This window comes from Canis lupus, chromosome X (genome assembly GCF_003254725.2).
Source record: "Canis lupus dingo isolate Sandy chromosome X, ASM325472v2, whole genome shotgun sequence".
NCBI classification, from domain to species: Eukaryota; Metazoa; Chordata; class Mammalia; order Carnivora; family Canidae; genus Canis; species Canis lupus.
Window position 1 is genome coordinate 32,616,899 of NC_064281.1, and position 24,262 is coordinate 32,641,160.

At 41.8% G+C, this 24,262-nt stretch overlaps 1 protein-coding gene across 2 annotated transcripts; it reads right to left on the minus strand.

Moving 5' to 3' along the window:
- Window positions 1–245: 245 nt before the first annotated feature.
- Window positions 246–7,936, minus strand: DYNLT3 (dynein light chain Tctex-type 3). Of its 2 annotated transcripts, none has more exons than XM_025439833.3 (5): window positions 7,640–7,936; window positions 5,504–5,545; window positions 3,072–3,195; window positions 2,363–2,440; window positions 246–2,103 (listed from the first exon to the last, which is right to left on the minus strand). In XM_025439833.3, exons 1-5 carry the CDS (start codon window positions 7,754–7,756, stop codon window positions 2,027–2,029), a joined length of 438 nt encoding a protein of 145 aa, XP_025295618.1. In that variant the 5' UTR covers window positions 7,757–7,936; the 3' UTR covers window positions 246–2,026. The 2 variants fall into 2 exon arrangements, with proteins under 2 accessions (XP_025295618.1, XP_025295629.1); XM_025439844.3 differs by lacking the exon at window positions 7,640–7,936 and adding an exon at window positions 6,069–6,180.
- Window positions 7,937–24,262: the final 16,326 nt, after the last annotated feature.

Consider the following 24,262-nt stretch of genomic DNA (forward strand, 5'->3'; position numbering starts at 1 on the left):
ACAGAATGTATTTTACATTGACTTCTTTAAAGTGAAATTTTGTGTTAAAATCAGAATAAAAGGCATAAAATAGAAGCTATTATGTTGTAATGTTGAATACTGGGCTTGGGTTGCTATTTTAATGGTATTTATTCTGTACACTGTATCTGTGTGACCTAACATTCTTTTTCCTTATTCCTATTTAGAATTTTTTAGAGTAAGCACAATGCCATTTCTTTATTCAATGATCACGCAAGAAGCAAAAGCACAGCACAGGAAGATAATCTTTATTGTATTTTAAATAAAAACAGAGCAGATAGCAAGTTCACGAGGTATATTTGATTATTATTCCTTTAGAATCAGGCTTCAATAATAATAACCAAAAGCAAGCCTTAACCGCACAGATATTTTGGTCACTATTATAATCTTCAAGGGCACAAAAGCTAGCAGTGCAAAGTAAAATAAAGGTAATGGCTGTGAGAATTTTTGACGTGCCAAAAATGTAGATCACTGCATGAAACTCTATCCTCATATTTTATTTTTTTTTTTTTTTTTTTTTTTTTTTTTTTTTTTTTGTATCCTCATATTTTAATATTCTTCTTAAACATTAAACAATTACTGTTATTCAGCAACATATCAAACATGCACGTAGTATTCCTACAAGAATACTATCTACTATCTTAATATTGTCAGTACTAATATAAGCCTTTCCCCTCAAAATGCAATGAATCATGATTCCACTCTCTAAACATATTAGTATTATTAGTAATATGCAAACTTAATTTTATTTTCCAGGTTAAATAACTAGATTGACTTCATATTTGGTGACCAGCTATGTACCCTAATTTTTCATCTTTTATTTTAATAAATTTAACTACATTTCATAAGCCCTGAGATATTCATTAACCTGCTAATGATTGTATACTTTTAATCTATACTTGATTCCACTCAATTTGAACCCCATGTAGTATTTAAATTATTTACAGATGATTGTAACTAAAGCAATGATAAAACTGACGATCTGTGTAGTTATACTGCTAGTAAGGCCTTTAACTAAGAGTTGCATATTTTATGCATTTTTTTTTTACTTGCTAGGAGCAATGCTTAAAATGACATCTATAATTCTCTGTCAGCAATAAGTGCTATTCATTTTGCTTACTTCTACATGGATAACCAGATTTGTTTTCTTCTTGTAAAACAATTCCTTATTTCTTCCCCCAACATGTTAGCTGTCCAACTGAACAGGTGCCAGAATTTGCACAGTACATTGATAACTATAATGCTAAGAGAAAAATATGCTTATAATAGGAATTCCATAAATGTTAGATCTACATGAAATGAGTCAGTTGTAAGGCAGCTGTCAGTGTTGTGTACTTTTCATCACACAGTCATGAATTATGTTTAACTAGGGAATTCAGGTTACCAGATTTATTTGGCCCTCAAATGTAAATCCAAGAATCTGGAATTTTAAAAACTGTCTTGACAATTCTCAGAAAAGTAACAAGTCAGTGATGGTTGCTACTGCAATAATAGTTGGTAGGGAAAAAAATGAACAGAACTATTTTCCACTAAATGATGTTTACAACTGAGTGAGAAGAAATGAAAAACTAAGAAGTGTTAGCCAGTTATTATTTTCTCTACATTTATCTCTGCAGCTTTTTTTTTGGGGGGGGGGTCCATACATTTATTCCTGTTAACTTCCCTAGATGAAACAGAATTTCATTATCTGAATGGATTTCTCCATCTTCTTAGGTACATGTTAGTGAAAAGCCGGTGTAAACATAAGATTGTATTTTCATGTCATGCCGTATTTGTTTTTGTGTTTTGCCAACATTAATTTTTTCCTATTTAAATGATGCCGGATAGAATGAGATAAACTGCCAACTTACTATGACATTGCTTGCTTATAATATTCAGTTTTTGTTGCTAGCTTTTGAAGCATATTGCACACTTGTCATCTAACACATTAATAAGTAACTACTCTTTTTAGAAAGGATACACTGACAAATTCTTAAGTTAATGGCTTTGGCCGAACATTTTTAGTCTGTCACAGAACAATAGCAATGGCAAAAACATTGACAATACAGTTCATGGTTCGGTTCTCCCATCTTACGGTACAGGTTCCTGAAACACAAAAAAAGGACTTTGAAATATCAGCAAAATATCAAAATCACACATTTTCATTGGTTTTAATATCATATTTTCTGCAATCTGTTACAGCTTCACATTTCATATTTGAAGGCATATTTGTTGCTAGGTAGAAAGCAATCCTGTTGATGCTTTTTCGGAATTTAATTAGAGGTAAGTAAGCATCTGATAATAAGTGCACTATTTGACTCTGCCAGAAGTTGGATTTTGTATGAATCAGCTTAAGGTCTCTTACCATCAGATGTGGTGTCCCAAAAACATGAGCTGGCTGTGTGAAAGCCATAGGCACTCCTCTGGACCACTGCACAGGTCACTAAAAATAAAGTTGCAGAATGAGAGCACTGGCAAAGGAGAAGATATCAAAGTGTTTGAGTTCAGAGCTCTAAAAGCTGTAAAAACCAACAGAAAACAAAGCACTCGGCAAATAGATTAGAAAAAAATAAGTCCTCTTGATTATCTACCACCACGATTTTGACCCCACTGGATCCAGTCTGTTGCCCGCTGCCATAACCACTGATGATTGTGCTGCAGGAAAAAAATGTGGGCCAAATCACGTGCCTCATTCCATGGGCATAATCCAGACACAAAAATGAAGAAAAGATTACACTTTCCCAACAATTACCATGTGGCGCTTTGCCATCCTATGGCCATGTAAGGAGGCCTGGAGCTCCTGACAGGGAGACAGTAGGGCTGAGTGGGTTTTGGTGGAAGGGGGGCAGCTGATACAAATGTAAAAGGTACAGCTGCTAAGGACAGGTGGGTGGCTGGCAGGAGCTCCATCTTTTAGGTAATACCATATATTGTCTTTGTCTGAATAAGGTAGAAGTCCTTCATGTCCTATTAGAATCCAACTTGTGTATCACACTCATTTATATTCTCTAAATTCAGAGAAGACCGTGAGGACAAAGGGGAATAAACTAGTGAGGAGGGACACTGATACTCACCAATATATTTATAAGCTTTTCCCAACTTAACCAAATGTGTTAAGGATTGTTCCACTATGCTTGCAGTCCATTGGTTGATGTTGTTCTGGTTATAATCTTCACCACCCAAGACCCCATCTATACACTAAAAGGGCAGAAGACAGTTAAAGACATATACAAATCACAGCATATACAAATCACATAAACAAATATGTTTATTCAAAACATAAAAATATTTATAATCCCAAAAAGCATCTTAGAAAATACACATCTGGTAAATATTTATTATGCCCTGTCTCTGTGTTAGGATTTTCAGAGTGTTCACCTGCACGTATTATCTCAGTCTATGAGATAACTAGAGGCCATATAAAGATAAAAATGACATGGACTCTGTTGGAAAGAACTAGCAGAGCAGCTAATAAAAGAAATCTAACACAAGAAAGACTAATCAAGGATGATAAGCTACGTCATAAAAGGATTATGGAGGCAAGTGGAGATTAAGGAAGGGTGAAATTAATTGGTTAAAGGTTGGCTTTGAAACAGCTGGGATTTGAACTAGGTTTCAGATGCTAGAAACAAAGCAGGAGTCCAACTTAAAAACAGAATTTTCATGTGTAATAATTACATTTCTGTTTACATTATGTAATTACTTAACTATAAAGCTACCACCTCCTGCCACTAAAAGTAAATCAACAAACATCACTTTTCAGATGCTTTAGCACAAGATAGTTAAATAATTTTCCAGTGCTCATTCACATCCATTTCTGATGCCTGATTGAGTGCTGGTCTAGAACCCCAGTCGTAGGCTGTAAAGTCACTTCTGCCACCTACTCACTGTGACCTTTTGCAAGTGACTTAACCTCTCAGAGCCAGAGCCCCTATTTTCCAAACCCTTAGAACAGCCTCATTGTATCAGGTTGTTGTGAGGATGGAGTGAGATCGTGAATATCAAGTGTGCTCAAGTATAGTGACTGCGACAGAGGAAGCACATATGCAATGTTACAGATTATCATCCTCCTTATTGTTGCTGTCATTTTATTTTTCCTGGCTTTATTGAGGTGTAACTGACACGACAGTGTGTAAGTTCGAGATGTACAATGTGATTTGATACGACAGATATATTGTAAAATTATCACAATAAGGTTAGTTAACAAATCCACCCCTCCATGTAGTTACTACCTTTTGCCTTTGTGGTAGAATCATTCAAGATCTACTATCAGCAGCTCTCAAGTATACAGTACTGTTAGCTAGACTCATCATGCTGCACTACATATGTCTGAACTATTAAAATACGGCAGGATTTTGAGGTGCCTGTCTAGCTTTCTCAGATCTCGGGTTGATCCTAGCTATACAAGACTAGACCTGGATGAGTTCTGGGTGAGCTTGTGCCCTAGAACATTCAGACAGGCCAGACACTGTCTCAGGATGGGCTTAGAAGGTGCTCAATGCCCAGAGGGCAAGCCAATCCAGCCCAGACTAAAGGCAGGGTAGGGCCTGCTAGGACACAGATCCAGCTACCACATCTACAATACATGGTTGCCTTCTGGGCCAGCTCATTGTTTTCCTAGGATTTGGCACAGTGAAAAATGACTCAGGACTATTAAAAGGGTTCATAAATGCCTTACTCACAGTATAGTCTGTATGTGATACCACTAGAGTAATTCAAGTTCCTCTGTCAGAATTGATTCCCAAATAGAACTTCCTGTCTATTTGCCTACTAGGAGGATCAGATTCCATGTTTCAAATAATTTTCTTAAGATTTTGATTTAGCATATCAGTGTCTGTGTTAAGTGATTATTTTTCCAATTAAATTGGGCTAAAACATACTTCTAGGGTCTTTTGACATATTTTACATATAATTTACCTATATAAAAGGTATGACAGAGTATGACATATTTTACATATAATTTACCTATATAAAAGGTATGACAGAGACATACACACACATACTTCTATAGTTTTAATTTTTAAAATAATATTTGCCCTACAGAATAAGGGCTTTTTTTAAAGACAGAACATCAATTTTAGAAAACAGCAAACCAGTTTTCTAGAATAATGCTCCAATATCACTTTCAGAGTAAGCTCCAGGATATCTGATGGCATACAACAAAACACCTTCCTAAGGCCCATCTCTATAAAGCACCCCTATAAAAAGTGAGTAAATATTAAAAATCTTGCGATGCCTGGGTGGCTCAGTGCTTGAGCGTCTGCCTTCGGCTCAGGTCATGATCCCAGGGTTCCAGGATCGAGTTCTGCATTGGGCTCCCCACAGGGAGCCTGCTTCTCCCTCTGCCTCTCTCTCTGTCTGCCTCTCTCTCTGTCTCTCATGAATAAATAAATAAAATTTTTAAAAAATATTTAAAATCTTGTTTTAATCGAAGGTTTCTAAGTTTGTACTGGAAGTCAAAACAGAGCTTTTTAAAGTTTCAAGATGAACAAGATGTGTAACTCACCTCCTTCACAATATTGTGAGCTTCATCAGCATTGAAGCCAACCTAAAGGAGGGGAAAACAAGATACAGCTGCTTTCAGCACAGACTTCCTTTTATTTGTAGCTGTGATGACACACAGAATACCCTAGGCTATCCTGAGCAGGTGTTAGTGACAGCAGACCATAATGATAAGGGGTGTCAGGTGTACCCAGCTGCTAATCCCACCGAGAACACTTCTACAATTGCAGAATGCTTTCCCCACCCACCTCCCTTGAGATTTTGATTCATTAAGTCTGGGGCACAGCCTGGGCAAACACAGTTTTTTAAAGGTGCTTTGCTGGTGATTTTGATGAATGCCCTAGATTGAGAATCTTTGTACTGTAAAGCTCAGGAAATAGGAGGAGGATATAAAGATGTATACACATACATCAGTATATAGGAAAAGGCCACAGAAGAATAAGAATGAAGTGATCTATAAAGAGACTAATTAATAGACTGTTTTCAATTTTGTTTAACTTCATGTGGGGCAAAAATGTGGTTTTCCTGAATTAAAGATTATGAAAATGCTTGATCTAAATTAATGTCACCTTAATATTATAATAGGCCGGGTAACTTAATCTTTGTTGTGAAGTGGCTTGATAGACTTCTGAGTTAAAAGCAACTATTAATGACATCCAAGTGTCCTAGAGTAGAGAACTAGGCTATGTGATAAGATTGTAATCTAAACCAAAACTCTTCAGGCAATACATGATTTGTTTCCATGGAGACGTTTTAGGTGCTTTATGACCTCACCATTTTTGTAAATACCACTGTGCAACTTAAAATTAGTTAAAAAAAAACAAACAATTCTGGAGCTAAGTATCATCCTGAGTATAAATTTAAAATATTTTCAACTCATTTCATTACACTACAGAATTCCCCAACAACAAAAGAAAAAAAAATCGTAAACAACTAGGATTGTGAAAACAACTCTCACATTTTGACTCTCTCAAAATTATCATTTCACCTTAAAATAAGGTCATTATTTTCAAAAGTGACCTACAAATTAAATGATGTCCGTTTCACTGCGATTTGGAAGGTCACCCAAGAATCAGGTAGTAGTGGGCGGCAATGGTAACACATGTAATCTCGTTTCTTTTCAAATATATTTAGGAGGTACTGTAGTACAGAACCCCCCTGGGAGTCAGACCAGCGTTTGGCGGGAGGGATAGGTCTGAGAAACTGCTTGTGCCTTAATTTCTAAAATGAGAATACTTTCCCACTAACCTACAAGCGTGTGTGCTACCCGCATCACAAAACTAAATGGGTTTCAGTGTGGCTTCCGCAGAAGCCCACATCCGAAAGACGGAGGGACCAGAAGCCCTCTCCAGGCCAGGGGTCGAACAGCACACCACTTGCGGTGGCCCCTGCGCCAGGTGCCTACTTTACTTCACTGCATCGTTCACCTGTGGCTACCACTGGACGGAGAAGGCCTTGCTCTCTTCTGCCCTTCAGGCCGGTCCCTATGCTGGGATCCCTAAGGCCTCACCCTCCTAATGGCTAAGGGGAGCCAGGCTTGCAGGCGTGTAGTCAAGAGGCCTGGGTTCGAATGGGGCATCTGTCGCTCCTGGCGGTTTTAACTTCGGGCAAATCGCTTAGTCGCCATGAAAGTCAGAGTCCCCATCAGTAACACGAAGCGAACACCTAACATCGTGGGGTTCCGGTGAGGCGCCGGGAGGCCTGAGGCAGTAGGCGGGGGCTCGTGATCCGCGGGGCACCTCCTTCCAGCCCACCCCCGCCGCGGTGCCGGGGCGCGGCTCTGCCATCAGGGCCCGGCTCGCGAGGCTGCGGCACCTGCCTCGGGGACGCCGAGGGGCGGAGGGAGCCGCCGGGCAGACCGGCCTCGGAGACGGGCGGCGCCGACACCCCATCCCCACCCCACGCACCCCGAGCCCGCCTTCCGGCCCTCCACCTCGATCCCCCGCCCGCCCCTGCCACCCCGACTCGCAGCCCCCCACTCAGGCCTCGGGGCCGGGCGGGGCGGGGCCCGGAGGGCAGGGGAGGGGGGCCCGGGCTCGGAGGGCGCCGGACCCCGACTGTCGGGGGCGCCCTCGGGGCCGAGCCTGGAGCCGAGGCGGGCGAGGGCGGGGGTCGCTCGCGGGCTGCCGAGGGGCGGTACCTCGTCGCAGTGCCTGTGGTACTCCTCCATGGTGGCGCCGACTCTGCCGAGGGGCGGAGCCACAGCCCGCCGCGCTCCGCGTCCGCGCAGTGCCCTCCGGGGAGGCCCCGCCCCCATCCCTGCAGCGGGGCGGCCCCCCGGAAGGCCCCGCCTTTGTGTCGTCAGGGCGCCGCCTCGTCGGGAGCGGGGGCGGGGCTCTGCGCGCTGGGAGGCGGCTGCCCCTTGCCCCGCCTTTCCGGAAACCCGGCTGGGGGGTGAAGAGCTGGGCAGTGTGGCCGGATGGGTGACCTAGTGTCAGCCCAGACCCCGCAGCGTTGGTTGAGGGCCCACTGCCGTGTCTAGTGCACATACCCTTTCATCACAGTCCCGCCACCAAGTGCAGTCGGTGTAATAATGAACACTTTGAAGTGCTTTGTCCCCTCACCAGCCCTGTTACTTGGTTACTTAGGTGAATTGACCTCTCACAGCCTCGTATGAAAACTTCAGATTATACCTACTTCACGGTTGATTGTTAAGGATCGAATGAAATGTTACATACATTACTCTTAAAAGTAAATGCCTCTACCCCGGTCCTCCTCAGTGGCGACATAAAAAGAAATATTTGACTTTTAGGATATAAGGTACAAATACCCTAAATTAAATGACAAAATTGAGCAGAACAAGGATTACATTTATCTAAAAGTTCCTGATGAGCCTAAGGATTTCCTCTAGTAAACTCAGAATAACCCAGCAGGTTTGGTTCTGGTACCAACCCTCCCATTTTTCAAATGAAACTGAGGTACAGGGAGTTTAGGTCATTTGTGGAAGTTCACATATCCAGTGAGAGAAGAAGGATTTAAACTCAAGTAGTCTGATAGTAGCGCCCAAGTTCTTAACCTAAATTAGTTTCCTATTGCCTCAGTAACCAATTACCATAAATTTAGTGGCTCGAAGGGACACAAGCTTATTATTTTACAGTGCTGGAGGTCAGAAGTCTAAAAATGGGTCTGCAAGACTATGTTTCTTCTGGAGGCTTTAGGGGAGAATCCATTTACTTGCTTTTTTGCAGCTTCTACAAACAGCCTGCATTCCTTCGCTCAAGACCCCTTCCTCCATCTTCAAAGCTGGCAATTTAGTATCTTTTCTCCTCTCTGACCTCTACTTCCATCCTCATGTCTTCTCTCTCTCTCAAGGTCCTTAACTTAATCATATCTGTGAAGTGCCTTTTGCTACATGAGGTAAGGTATTCACAGGTTCCAGGGATTCAGGGATTCAGACGTGGACATCTTTTGTGGGGCTGAGGTGGGGGTGGCAGGGGTCACATTACTCAGCTTATCGCAACCATTATTCTATCTTACTCTCCCAAATCAAGGTTGGAAGGTTCATTCGTATTCTAGTCCAACTCTCTTATTTTACAAGTAAAACTGGAGCTCAGAGAGGTGCCATATCTTGGACAAGGGCACGTAGATGTTAACCAGACCCCGGGGCTTCCTAATCTCAGGCCTCTCCATTCTCAGCTCTCATTTTATGGGCGAGGCTGAACCACACTGGCCTGCTTACTTGATGGTGTGCAGTTTGCTACTGGGCTCTCCTAAATTGTGTGTCACGTGCAAGCTACTGCAGAAAAGCCGCATTTGTAATTCATAGAGGAAGACTGTTTCTCCTTTTTTGGGATATTTTGCACACCAAAGTGATTATACCAAAGCTATTGCAATATGGTGGCAGCTATTATGCCTACTTGTTTTGTAATCACCAGGAACCTGGTAACTCCCATAAGAAACCTTTTCCAGGATTAGAAAGGATTAGTTCACTTCAGAACTATTCATCTTTGAGAACCAGAGTTCACTTTTCAAGCTATGGGGTACCACTTTGGGAATGAAAATTTCTCTGTACTTAAATCAGACACTTAGAATTGCAGTTATTAATGTTCTCACTAGTAGACCATCATATGTTATATAAATATTGATGAAACTCCCCAATCGGTAGTGCTAACCCCACTTCACTATAGGTTCTGTTTTGGACATCTGCATCTATAATCCCTTAGTTTCTGGTATTCAAGCTACTACAAATCAAGACTGTCACACAGGACTATTTTAAGGCCCTTATAATATCTGATCCCAATATGACAGCATAGCCCAAACCACCATTACAAAAGAAAATTGCAACATAATACAATTTTCCTAATTATCAGAATTACCAAGAGTAGAACACTGGTTTTTAAATTGCTTTATTTAGGATGAACATGGATCAGCAATAGGGCAGGGAATAGAAGATATAAATGGAGCAAGAAGTGACTATGCTCATCGACACTTTCTTTCCTCTCAAAAGTACTGATCGCCAATGTAGATGTGTGAGAAGAAATGTCCTATCTGTGGCAATCACTATGCTGTGGAATTAGTCTTGGGAGGATCGAGGAGAACAGGAATTGAACCTTGGCTGCAAATCAGAATCATAGGAGGAGGTTTCAAAAATCATCTAGGGCTGGCCCCCACTCCTGAGATTCTGATTTAATTGCTCTAGAGAGGAGCCTGGCATCGATAGTTTTTCAAAAGTTTCCCTGCGGTGATCATAACATGCAGTGAGGGTTGAGAACTCTTGGTGCAAAACCCTATTTTTACTAAAACGAGGTAAGTTCATTTTTTCTGGTAAGACTTAAAGACAGCTCTGCTGGAAGCTAGAGCAGTAAATTCTATTACTTCTTGGGGCTTCTTTGTGATCTATGATTTGGTCATTCATACATTCATCACTCTGTGCCAGGCATTGTGTTAGAGCAGTGGTTCCCAATCAGGGGCGATTTTTCCCCTTCCAGGCTCCTGCAGACATTTGTGATAATAACGTCTGGAGACATTTTGGACTGTCATAGCTAGAGTGGATGCCACTGGCAGATAATTAGTATAGGGCACAGATGCTGCTAACCATCCCATAATGCGCAGGACAGTGCCTCACAACAAAACTTATTTTACACAAAATAATAGTGTTGAAGTTGAGAAACCCTGTGTTAGATGGGGGCGAACAAGAAAAATCCCCTGTCTCTATGGCGTTTGTCTATATTTGTAAGGTACAGATGGATACACATGTGGGGGACATCAGGTGGTGATAGGCTTTTCAAAGATGACTTAAAGTGAGGGAATGGAGTGTGATGGGGGAGAGGGCTATTTTGGATGAGGTGCTAAGGGAAGGCTCCTCTGAAAAAAAAGTTTAAGCAATCATTTGAATGGTGGAAAGAAGCTAGACGGGAACTTGAAAGTTAGATTAGAAGTTAGATTCAAAATTAGAAGTTAGATGAGAGAGAACACTGTGTTTTCTCAGAGAGCAAGGGAGTGGTCCTTATTTCAAAGCGAAACCGGTTATTGAGGCCGTGGGCTTTAATCACATTCAGCTCTTAGAAGCATGAGAAGAGTAGGATTAACCAGGGTTGGGAATTTTCCAGGTGATTTTAACGGAGATAGAGAGGATCATGGGATTTGAAGGCATTTTCAGAGGCGGCACTGTGCTGATCACGGATTCCAGGCTGGCTAAGTAGCAACGAACGGTGAACAAGCAATAGGGTCATGGCATCCAAGGTCCAAGTGGGGTCAGGAAATTACTGCAGTGAGGGTTGTAGAAGAAATGAGAGGACAAGAAAGAGAGTGAGGGTCAGAAAGTCAGATGATTGAAAAGAAAAATAGATCTAAGGAGCAAGGAGGCTCCCCCCTGACCTGGCTCCTTCATCCTATCATTATATCCTACTCTGGGCATGGAGGCCAGGGGAGGGGCGCGTTACTAGGAGTATAAGAAGCTTGGTATTGGTGTCACGGCGGGGGGGGGGCAGTGTTTTTATCAGCCTCTGTGGCTTTTATTTGACCTTCTCTGGCTTATCAGTCCTTCCCTGGCTTTTTGGTATTTGGGGTGGTCAGGCGGGCATGAGTGAAAAGAGATAACTGAGTACAAAGCCTCGCCTGCTGTACCATGATTAGCACAGTGGCTGGGGGAAGTGAACAGGCACCGGGGAAGCAAAAGAAAGACTTGCCTACACAGGTTGATGCCTTTCCTGCAGACTCAGAGATTCTATATGAGATACCCGGCTTATGCTCTTTCCTCTCTTTCCTGTCCTTGTCTCTGCCGTGAATTTTTATTATGATTCAGTACTCATTCATGCAGCAAAAGGTGAAATTACATTTATGTCTCCGGTGCGCCTCTGCTTGTTCACACAGTTGCAGGACAGACAATGTTTTTGGCCAAGGTTTAGGGGATTCATTTATTTGTGTGTTTCGGCCTCACCTCTTGCCATTTCTCAGGAAGGCAGCAATTTTTGAACCATTCATTGAACTAAATACGTTACTCATGTGATGGGCAACCCACACCCCAGCTCATGCACCAAGTACAAACTTGAAACAAATCTCGGGACTCAGAATATTTGCTTACATTACAGAGAGGGGAAAAAAATGTCATATTTAGTGTCTCTCTTTTAGTGGAAAGAAATGCTGACCTTTTGATTCCGGGTATAGGATGTGACCCTGTTGTCTATTATAGTGCTTTCTTGCCCTGAAGGGAACCATAAATTGGTTAAAAAATAAATATACGTCATGAGTCAGTTCTGTACTGATTCAGAGAAAGAACAGGTGCAAGGAAACCTCTCATGTCTCACCCAGCTCTTAATTTCTGTGATTCTTCTAAAGCATGTCTCATAAAGGACATTTCTTAATGATTTTGAAGGACTGGAGTAAGGTATTTATAAGCATAAAATGCCTTCATTACGTTTTGTCATTTTTTGCTCTTCACAATTCTGCATCCTTATCAAAGGAAATAATTCATTGTCCAAGTTTATATGCTAATGACCCTCTTCATAGTCAAAGCACATTATAAATATTTATTCATAGGCCAGATGAGAACCTTGAAAGCGGTTAATTTTAAAACAAAGCAACTTTTGTACGAGGAGAAAATAACACTGAATATGAACAAAATGAGCATTTTGTGCCCTGGTTTCCACATAACAAAGCATTGGCTAAGCACTAACGCTAATCGTGTATGCTTGTTCAACACATGAACAGGGATGTTCAAAACATCCCTGGTTTTCAAATGCGTAATCAAATATAAACATATATAGATTGACCTCAGTTGACATGAAGGGACCGTGTGGATATTTCTCATCATAACCCCCCCTCCTTAGGTAAAGATTTGGATGATACAGATGTTGAACAATGTGCCAAGACAACATGATTAAACACATTTCCCATTCCTCTATTCCAAGCTATAAAAATTAGCGATCAGCACTGACAGAAATGTTCAAGACCCAACTATCTCTTTCCAGATACAGAGAAGGGCATGCATATTGGTAAGTCTGTTTAAGAAAAAGGGGTTTCTGCATCCCCCCGCAGGTCCTACCTCTGTTTCACCCCTAGTGAATGTTTGATGCAATAGGGGATTCAGAGCCTGGAGACTGCCAGTCATTGTAGTGAGGACATTGGGTCCATGTGGCCAAGAATTTGTTCAGATGGAGAGAAGGCTCTCACTGGGGGGTTTGTGCCAGGGATATCTTTCCTGGAGTCATTATGGAATTTGGTTTTGGGCTGTTTCATTTGGGAACCATCACAAAGCAACAAAAAACTATGATTTTCTTTGATTCTTTGTGGACTATACATTTAACGCTTGAATTGACCTAACTCACTTGCCTTTTTTGTTTTTAAGATTTTATTGATTTATTCATGAAAGACACAGAGAGAGGCAGAGACATAGGCAGAGGGAGAAGCAGGCTCCCTATGGGGAGCTTGATATGGGACTCAATCAAGAGACCCCAGGATTACACTCTGAGCTGAAGGCAGATGCTCAACCACTGAGCCACCCAGGAGTCCTTCACTTGCCTTTTCTCTACCTAAATCAGGCTGGTAGAAAATGCCCTTCAGTGAACCAGACTGGGGCCTCTGTAACTCTGTGGTCCCCACCCACAGTGGAGTTTTCAGAGCACCAGGGAAAACCTCTGATGATTCTCTGGTCTGCTCAGTTCTGGCTCTCCACAATGGCTCTTACACACATCCTCTCACTCTCCAACTCTGTGACTCCAGAACTTTCCTGTCACTATGTGCATATTGCTTCCCGCCTCAGCAAGACATGGAATCCATCATATGAGGCCTCCTTTCACTCCTTGCCACCTGACATAAGAACATACTTGCATGCCTTGCTGTTCTTTGCTTCTCTTATAACAGAAGTGATAATCCCTATACCAGTTCTTTAACATTTCTTTCTTACGGACTATGGAATAGTATTTTTCTTCTTTCTCCTTTGTTTTTCATCTCACTCCTTCTAGAGTTTATTGTAACTGCCCACCTGTTTGTCTTGTATCTGTCACATGAGTGTAAACCTCCCAACCAGGGGCCTGGTCTATCCTGCTCCTTGTATTTCTAGAGCAGAGAATGCCTGATTCCATAAATATTTTTGTTTTTTAATGAATGAATGAGAGCTAAGAGGGATGTGTGGTGGGGCACAGTGGTGTTATGGAACCTAGAATGTTCTATGGTTCCATTTCAATTATTTTGTTCCTTTTGAACTCTCCTATGTTAATCTTTACTGATAAGTTGTCTTTCATCAATAAAGCAGTGGCGATATTGGAATACTTACCTGTAGTTGCTTGTTTACTTCTAGGCCAACACAGTGTATGTCCTTGACCACTTGTCAAGTTTATGGCATTCATACCGTGCCATGCTACCAAGGGACTCATAATGTATAAATTTCTCAGTGAATTATTTATCAGAAATATCAACCCCACTTGAGAAGAGGGAGCTGTAAGAGAAAATGTTTTGATAGAACTATACTTATTTATTCCTTCATATTTACTGGAGCATTGCATAGTACATGTTAGATATCAATGACACGGTTGAACATAGTGTGCTTTTCCCAAAAGAAAAGCATTCAGCCATTTACATAAGCAAGGAAAGTGAAAGTCAACTTCAGAAAATAGCATGTCATCCACTAGGGGAAAAAAACTGTTTAAGGCCTATCACTTAGAGGTTATATTTGAGGTCAAAATAATATGATTCAGGGGATCCCTGGGTGGCTCAGCGGTTTAGTGCCTGCCTTTGGCCCAGGGCGCGATCCTGGAGTCCCGGGATCGAGTCCCACGTTGGGCTCCCGGCATGGAGCCTGCTTCTCCTTCCTCCTCTGTCTCTGCCTCTCTCTCTCTTTCTCTATGTCTATCATAAATAAGTAAATAAATAAATCTTAAAAAATAAATAAAATGAATCATTTACTTCCAGCTATCACATATCATACTGTGAATTTTGCTTGAAGAGAAGTAGGAGGAAAAAGCAGTATAAAATCTGTTTATGTGTCACCTTTTATCTCTATAGGCTAAAACAAAATTTGGTGTTTTGTCTTTGCCCAGTAGACTTTGGTTTTTTTAAAATTTGGAATAAAATTAAATATATATTTTTATTTTAAATAACTGTCTCAACAACTGTTTGTTGATGGCTTGCTATGTTGTAACACTAGCCTGGACTTTGGGGGGATGGCAGAAGCAGGGAAGGTGATGCTTTCACTGAGCTGACTCTTGGAAGAGGGCAAACAGTAACCAGAATCCAGTGAAACTGCCTGGAAGAAGCAACAGAATGTTCAAAAGCATGAAGCATGAAAAATCACAATGCATGTGGAAGATTCCAAATGCTTCCATTTGGCTAGAGAAAGGGCACATGTGGAGATATGAAAGTAGGACTCCTGAATATGGTGGTGGGGGGATATGCAGAGTGAGGAGAAAAAGGAGCACCAAGGTTGAAATACTAGGAAACACTCACATCCAAAGGGTGGGCATTAGAAGAGCCCCTGAAAAAGAGAAGAAGCAATTATAGAAGAAATAATATTGCATGCTTTAAAAATCCACAGATAGAGTAGATAAATTACACTAATGACTAATTTTTCACTCTCCTCATATCTACTCCTAGTATTATGTAAATTTTCAGTGCCCTCCCATTCTGACTCTAGGCTTGATCACATGACATGCCTTACCCAATGGCATGTTAGCATATGTGACACAAACAGATGTGAAAAGCAGCTTGGCTTGGGCATGTGCTCTCACATCCTGCAATGAGAAGGACTAGCCTGCGTAGCTCACCGAGCACAGCAGAAAGATAAGCCACCACCAGCTAAACCTAGCCTAGACTAACCAACCTCCACTGGACCTGCATGCTTATGTTGGAACACAGAGTGTTGTTGTTGTTGTTGTTTAAAGATTCTATTTATTTATTCATGAGAAACACAGAGAGAGAGAGGCAGAGACATAGGCAGAGGGAGAAGCAGGCTCCCTGTGAGGAGCCCGATGCAGGACTCAATCCCAGGACTCCAGGATCACAACCTGAGCCAAAGGCAGATGCTCAACCACTGAGCCACCCAGGTGCCCCTGATTGTTGTTTTAAGCCACTAACTTCTAGGGTGATTTGTTATGTAGCAATAGCTGACTAATGCACAATTTCAAAGAGAGAGTGATTTGTGGTGTGGAATGCCAGAGAAAGAAGTATGAATTAAATTATGCAATTAGAAGGATTCTGCTGACTTTAATCAGAGCTGTTTCAATGAAGTGGTGGGGTGGGAACCACAACTGCAGAAGATTTGAAAAATACAAGGATAATGCGATCTGTCGTTTTGTGGTGATAGACTATCAATGCAGTATAGAGAGATAGAGGGGAACAGCTAGAAAAATATGGATAAAGGGATAAGGTGCTGTCTGAAGATACTGGAGATGTGACTACTTTTATTATTTTTTAAGATTTTATTTATTTATTTATTCATGAGATACACACACACACACACACACAGAGGCAGAGACACCGGCAGAGGGAGAAGCAGGCTCCATGCAGGGAGCCCAATGTGGGACTCGATCCTGGGTCTCCAGGATCATGCCCTGGGCTGAAGGCAGCGCTAAACTGCTGAGCCACCTGGGCTGCCCCTGTGACTACTTTTATATGCTCAGGAGACAGAGCCAGCAAAGAAGGAATGGTTGAAAACAGAGGAGAAAGAGGGAGTGACCAATGCAGAGTGAGCCCTGAGCAAGTAGAAGGAAGTGACCACTAAGACAAAGAGGAAATTGCCTTGGTTAGAAAAAGGGGTACTTAGGGGCGCCTGGGTGGCTCAGTCAGAGGTGACTGACTCTTGATCTCAGCTCAGGTCTTGATCTCATGACCCTGAGATCAAGTCCTGCATTGGGCTCCACACTGGGCATAGGGCCTTCGTAGAAAAAAAAAAAAAAAAAAGGTACTTCTCCACTAAGCTGTGAAGAGAGAAATAGGAGCTGGAATAAAGATGAGTTTCTAGGAAAAAATGGAGAAGAGGAAGAAAAGTGAAGCAAGGAGTTCCCATATTATGGCTGCTATAGAAATACAAAAGGGTATTATTGGTCCAGGGCTTTTGCAAAGTCATGTTACAAACAGTAAGAGTGATAAACCTTAATTGCTGCTGTTAGGTGAAGAGAGGGAACTCAGGATATTTTACCACCAAAGCTGAAGATGAATTTATACTGGTAAGAATACTTACTTGTATGATTTCTCTAGATAGGCTTTGTAATTCAGGTCTAGGAGTAGGCGGGCAGTTGGAGGGCTTCAAGTTCGGAATGCTGCAGGGCAGTGTGATAGAAGGCAAGATATATTGAATATATAATGACCCAGTAAGAAAGGAAGTTGCTTCAGTATAACTGTGTGATATAGCCATGAGCAACAGAAAACCTTACCATACCATAGGTAATGACTTAAGTAAGTAACAGATTATTTTTCTCATACAACAAAAATCCTTTGTGGGTGCAGTATAGCTGCTGAACAATTGCATCGTCACATCTGAGTTCTAGACAGGAAGGCAGAGGGAGTCAAGGGCTTTCTCTTAATGAACTTTTCTTCAAGAAGGGAAGCCTTCCACTGTGACTTCCCCTAATCTCTTCACATTGCACCCTTTGTTACATAGGAGACCCAGAAATTCAAGTTCTCAATTTCCCAACATCTATTGTACAGGTAGGCGCAGGGAATAGGAGTTTGATATTGAAGTGAACCAATGTATAGTGTCTGCTACAGAAGTGAGATCAAGAAGGAGCTGACACAATGCAAGCAAACGGAGGAACCAAAGAGAAACTTTCAACAAATTTGAGTATCAGACATGGTGAAAAATATGAGAAGGCTAAGTGCTGTTGGAGGTAAAAAATTCTGGGGTGAAGGAATTTAGGGAATGAAAGATGGTCATTAAAGAGCCAATGAGGGGAAAGTTCTTCGAATTGAGAAGGTTAAAAAAAATCATACTAGAAAAAATCTTCCATATGGATATTGACATTTCTCAGGATGATGGAGGGACTCGGGACTTGAATAACATAAAAAATTAGCTTTTTAATAAAGAAAAGAATATCCTTCTCTGCATATTATATCAGTAAAGAAAACAAGTGCTGTGGCCCATGTTTATTTAGGTTTTTTTCAGATTTTTTTTATTTATTCATGAGAGACACAGAAAGAGAGGCTGAGGGAGAAGCAGGCTCCATGCAGAGAACCTGATGTGGGACTCGATCCCGGGAGTCCAGGATACGTACTGGGCTGAAGGCAGGTGCCAAACCACTGAGCCACCCAGGCGTCCCCCTGTGGCCCATGTTTAAAACCTGTAAGATACTAGCCCTTTATCTGATATGTCATTTGCAAATATCTTCTCCCATTCTGTAGATTGTCTTTTAATTTTGTTGACTGTTTCTTTTCATATGGGGAATATAAAAAATAATGAAAGGGATTATAGGGGAGAGGAAAGAAAATGAGTGGGAAAAATCGGAGAGGGAGACAGAACATGAGAGACTCCTAACTCTGGGAAATGAACAAGGGGTAGTGGAAGGGGAGATGGGCAGGGGGATGACATGACTGGGTGACAGGCACTGAGGGGGGCACTTGACAGGATGAGCACTGGGTGATATGCTATATTTTGGCAAATCGAACTCCAATAAAAAATATACAAAAAAAATACAAAAAAATAAAAAATAAAAATAAAACCTGCAAGAAAAATCAGGATGAGTTCAATGAAAATCAGACAGTAGGCCCAAGAGAAAGTTAATATTCACCAGTCATGTCAATTAGCTACTGCTAAATGTAATCCCTCAAATGATAACCATCTATAGTTTTTTGGAACTCATTTGATTGGCTTGGCAACCTTGCCACTGAGCCACCCAGGCGTCCCCCTGTGGCCCATGTTTATATCAGCTTGTGTCCCCCTGTGGCCCAGTTTATATCAGCTTGCCTCGTTCATTTGTCTCTGCTCAGCTGTCTGGTCTAGGGTAGTCTCAGCTGGGTTAATGAGGCCCTACTCCTTGTGCCCTCTCACTTTCCATCAGACTAGCTGGGACTTACTCTCGTATAGAGGGATGAGTCCAAGACAGAAAGCAGAAGTGCGCAGAGTTTCTTGCCACCTGGGCTCAGAATTGGAACATTATCACTTCTTCTGGATTGTGTTGGCTAAAACAAGTCACAAGTTGGTCCACATTCAAAAGGTGGAGGAGGGACACCTGGGTGGCTCAGTGGTTGAGCGCCTGCCTTTGGCCCAGGGTGTGATCCTGGAGTCCTGGGATCGAGTCCCACATTGGGCTCCCTGCATAGAGCCTGCTTCTCTCTCTGCCTCTCTCTCTCTCTCTCTGTGTCTCTCATGAATAAACAAATAAAATCTTAAAAAAAAAAGGTGGAGGAAAGGACTTCACCTCTTAAGGGAGAAGCTGAAATATCACAACACGAGAGTCTACCACATTGCTAACAGTCTACCACGTTGTTTATTTTCTTGAGTCATTTATTGAAATTCATGACCACGGCAAGTCTGACTGTATCTACTTCCTGAAAATACGCATAAATGCTTACAGCTTGACTAAGTGGCTTCTCTTAGATTACTGAGATGGGACAATTTGAAATGACCGTAGGTGGTAGTCATAAATATGAATAGACATAAGCCACTTAGAAGTTTGAATAGTTCTCTGTTTCTATGTTGGATTTCCAGCTCTAGTAGCTACTATGCATACTGAGCTCTTTTGTCATTTCTTTAATAATAACTTTGCTCTCATCTCACCAGCCATGTAATATGTACAGGCTCGCCATTGAGTTGTTTGGCTCTCACATGCCTGATTTATTAAGCCACTTGTGAGAACACTGGTGATGCTCAGGCAGACAGTGATAGCTTTCTGCTATTTCCACAAGAGTTCTGGGAGAGGGGAGAGAATTTTTTGTAAACCCAATGATCCTTCACACATCTGACACAAACAATATCAAACCTGGTGTTCTCAGAGCTGGGTCTACCAAATGTTCTCCTCACTGTTCTCCAGTCAGAGCACACACGCATCCATCTGTGTCAGTGTGGCTCCTGCTCTCCCTTCCTCTCCCCCTCTCCTCTCACCCCCTCTCCATGTTACCTCTGTGTGAACACAGGTTTAGGAAAGAATAAAAGGACACTCAGGCTTCTTTCCCCGGTTGAGTGAGTTTCTCTAACGATGATGCTCCCAAGTGCCACAAAGAAGCTGTTGTCAGGTTGCGGACCTAGAGTGGGAACCCAACTCCCTCACCGATTGTTCTTTGATGCATTGCTTCAGTAGCCAAGAAACAGAGGAGATTTAAGACCAATAATAGCTCTTCACAGAGTTCAATGAAACAATTTTTCCCTTGAAAGTCCAGTGGTACTTTATTTCCAGTGGTACTTTCCATGCCAGTGTGTTAAAAATGTCACTGAATCAAGCTTTTTATTAACTTGTCAGTGTATCCAAAGTGTTCTACAGAACCTCCATGGGGGATTTTCTTGTCTTTTAAACCTACACATTGCCACACAGGCTTTCCTCCCTAATTAGCACTGACAGGTTCTCTTTAGAGGAACTATCCCACTCTCAGAGTACAAGAGGGAACGTGTGGGTGGAAATAGATTTGGATCATTTGCTAGACACAGAAAGAGAAACCAACAGTGCTAATAGCAGATGGCTGTGAAGGGAATATCGAACGAGTAAGTCCAGGGCGGTGAAGTCATACAAGTCAACAGTGGATTGAGGTAATAACACAGGCTGCTTGTTCCAAGAGAACTGGAATATCTTGGGTCTTCTGGGGTCACATTACCGAGTCCACAACCGTGGTCCACACTGTGGGATCTGAGATTGTTCTGTGGCTACCATTACTCACTTTAAGGAAGTCTCAGCTAGCTAGTTTCTTGGTGTCTGGTGTTTTCCAGAGTACACCTTCCTTGATTCCACTGATTTTTATGGCTCTGCACTCTGGATGCCTGTTTGATCTCCTATCCCTTTCCCCATTCCAGTGTAGTCAAATTTCAAAGAGATAATTAATACACCTTCATATCACTAGAAATTCATTTGCTTAGTCTCAGGTAAAATCCAAATTCATTTGATATCCACAGAAATACACCAGGAACCTGTTGGGTAGTTTTGGTAGAGTCAGCCCTATTCTTTGGTCCAGAAGATTCCCATCTTTGTAGCATGATTTTGAGGTATTAGACCCTGCCTACCACTCAGACATTTGTATGAAGATCTTTCCAGAAGACCCCAAGTTCCTATTATTAAAGAATCATTTTGACCAGATCTAAGTTTGAAATAAAATCATTTGTAATTTGCATTCAAATTTGATATTATACCCAAACATATTATTAAAAGTTAAGATAGGGATGCCTGGTGGCTCAGTGGTTGAGGATCCGCCTTCAACTCAGGGTGTGATCCTGGGGTCCTGGGATGGAGTCCCACATCAGGCTCCCTGTAAGGAGTCTGCTTCTCCCTCTGTATATGTCTCTGCCCCTCTCTCTGTGTCTCTCATGAGTGAATAAATAAAATCTTAAAAAAAAAGTTAAGATAATGTACTGTCAGACCTCTGGTTTCAGCTTCAATATGTAAAGAGCTTTGGACATTGCCACTCTCATCCTATGACAAGAAAAAGCTTAAATTTAAAAAATCAGTGATTTTTCTTGGACCCCTCAGAGAAGTGAGGTTTCAGGGCAAACCACCACCCCCAAATCCAGAGAGGAGCAAATCCAGAGTTGTAGCCAAGATCTGTTTACCTACAATAGAAGTGGCTAGAGCCATTAACTGGTAGGAACACTTACGTGGTAATTTTGAGGAATTGCTAGAGGCTGAGTGTGGACCAGGATGAGAGGGAGAAACCCCTGGGTGATGAAGTCTTGTGGGAGGGCCTATACTTTTTGGAGATTTACCTCCAAGAACTCCACCAGGTTCTCATGGCAAAGAGCTGAAAAAGATCCCCTGGTAGCTCTGACAGTGAAAGGGGAAAGAGTAGCCTTTGTGAAATATGCCCAGAGTACTCTCTATGACAAAGGTCTACTTTCCTCGGAGGGGAATGACTTTACCAGAGTCTTATCCCACTTGGAGGAAGGGCATTTATCCTACTCAATTCCAATCCAGGCTTCCTCTTACCTAAGAGGGAAAAGATAAAGCTAAGAAATGTTTGTGAAGGTCACAGCCTAGGGACATGGGCCCATTCAAAGTTGGAGATTTCATCATAAGCTTATAGAATGCTTTTGCTCACCAACACCTTGCTACAACACCATCAGGACTCCAGTATAATAATGGTGGATTTCAGCCAAAAGAGCAGCAAGAAGGAGACTCTGTCTGAGGAGGAGTACCTAGGGAAGCCCAAAGCAAGAGGGGAGGCAAAAACAAGGACACTGGAAGAATTCGAAGCTTCTGGCCCCTACAGCAACAGGAAAGCACTGAACAGAGACAGATTAATTCTTAGCCAGGTTAGCATGAAACCTCATGCCAAAGGCCTATTTACCACAGCTCCTATTATCTATACAGTATGTCTGGTTTTCAAGAAAAATATTCAGACTATGTTAGAAGACAATAAAGATCATAGTCTGAAAAGACAAAATAGACATCTTGGTTCTGACACAGATTTGCAAATTAACAGGCAGCGGATTTAAAATAACTAGGAGGAAAAACTGAGTGGGGAAAAATTAGAGAGGAAGACAACTATGAGAGACTCCTGACTCTGGGAAACAAAGGGTTGCAGAAGGAAGGGTGGGGGAGGGGGAGGGGGTAACTGGATGATGAGCATTAAGGAGGGCACGTGATGAGATGAGCACTGAGTGTTATACTATATATGGGCAAATTGAATTTAAAATATTAAAAAATAGAAACTTAAATAAAATAACTATGATTAATATGTTAAGGGCTATGATGGATAAATAGACAACATACAAGAGCAGATGAGTAATTTGAGAGGTGGAAAATCTAAGAATGACTAAAAAGAATGCTGGAAATCAAAGCACTGTAATAGAAGTAAAAAATCTCTTTGATGGGCTTGTCAGCAGGCTGGACATGGCCAAGGAAAAGAATCAGTGAGCAGAAGCTCAGATCAGTAGAGACTTCCCAAACTGAAATGCAGAGATAGCATACTGTCTGAAAACCTTTAGCAACATATAAAATAGTAATTTTCCCCATAATTATATTTACCAAGCAATTAAAACAAATTTTGAGAAGAAATACGAGATTGCATAAGGACCATGCCTCTCAATTAAAAAACTGTATTGGTCCCTAAAATGTCTCAATAAGCTGATGACTTATAATCAACTAATTTTGAAAGAAGAGGAGGCTGTCTAGCTAAGGCATTAATTAGTGTCTTATTTGAGACAACTGGAATTATTACAGAAGCAGTCTATGTGTATTGGCTCAGCTGTTTTAGCAAAGGCTAAATAACAATGGCTTTAACAAGAAGGAAGGTTTTTCTCTTCCATATGAAAGTCCAAGCTGATAGAACAGAAGGATAAAGAAGCCCTGGTGAACAGGGTTATCAAGAGACTCACATACATTTCTTCTTCTACCAACCCCTTGGTTGTTTCCCCCGTCCTACAAGTCAAAGGAGACTCATCACCACGTCCGTTTTAACCCATGGGTGAAAAAAAGGACTATGAAGTAGGGACCAGGCATCTTCTTCTTAAGGATATGACCCTAGAGTTGCACACCGGTACATGGTCACCACAACTAGCTGCAAAGGGATCTGGGAAATGTCATCTTTAGTTAAGTGGTACCCAGTTTAAAAGTGGAGGTTTCTAGTACTAAAAAGAAAAAGAAAAAATGAATATTGTGTACATTTAGCAGTCCAGGCCACATCCACTCTCTGGCCACCCAAGTATCCATGAACACCACTTTCCCCAGGCAGACAACACAAAGAGCCATGTAGTTACTTTATATAACTCAAAACCCAGCATCTCTGGGTGATGCATAATTCTTTTTTTTTTAAGCTTTTATTTAAATTCCACTTAGTTAACTTACAGTGTAATATTCGTTTCAGATGTACAATTCGTTTCAAGGTGATGCATGGTTCTGACTCTGAGGTTTGGATGTGACGTCTCACGGTCCAGCAACCTGTAAACCTACAGACCAACGACCAGCTTTCTCACCATCTCATACACTGTGGTGAGGAGGGATAGGAGAACCACAGTTAAAGCTCCCATTCTGGGAAAAGGAAGAATGGGAACACATGACACTCATTATCCATGGCAGGTATCAAATTCTGCTGCACAGCAATTGCAAAAAGTCCCTGCCCTGGCAGTGAAGTGCCATGGGGTTCTACTCAGGGAGTCACTCTCATTCTAGGGGGGGGCCACATTTGAAATGGGTATTGGAAAGTATACCCTTCTGGGGGCTTGCACAGCTCTTTATAGCTCAATTTCTACTGGTAC

Excerpts from the sequence above, each read along its gene's own strand:
- DYNLT3 (XM_025439833.3), bottom strand. The coding sequence starts at position 7,756 with ATGGGGGCGGGGCCTCCCCGGAGGGCACTGCGCGGACGCGGAGCGCGG. Across the intron at positions 2,441-3,071 it reads AAAAGCTTATAAATATATTG|TGACCTGTGCAGTGGTCCAG; the intron begins GTGAGTATCAGT and ends CTTTATTTTTAG. Across the intron at positions 2,104-2,362 it reads TTGGGACACCACATCTGATG|GAACCTGTACCGTAAGATGG; the intron begins GTAAGAGACCTT and ends TTTGTGTTTCAG.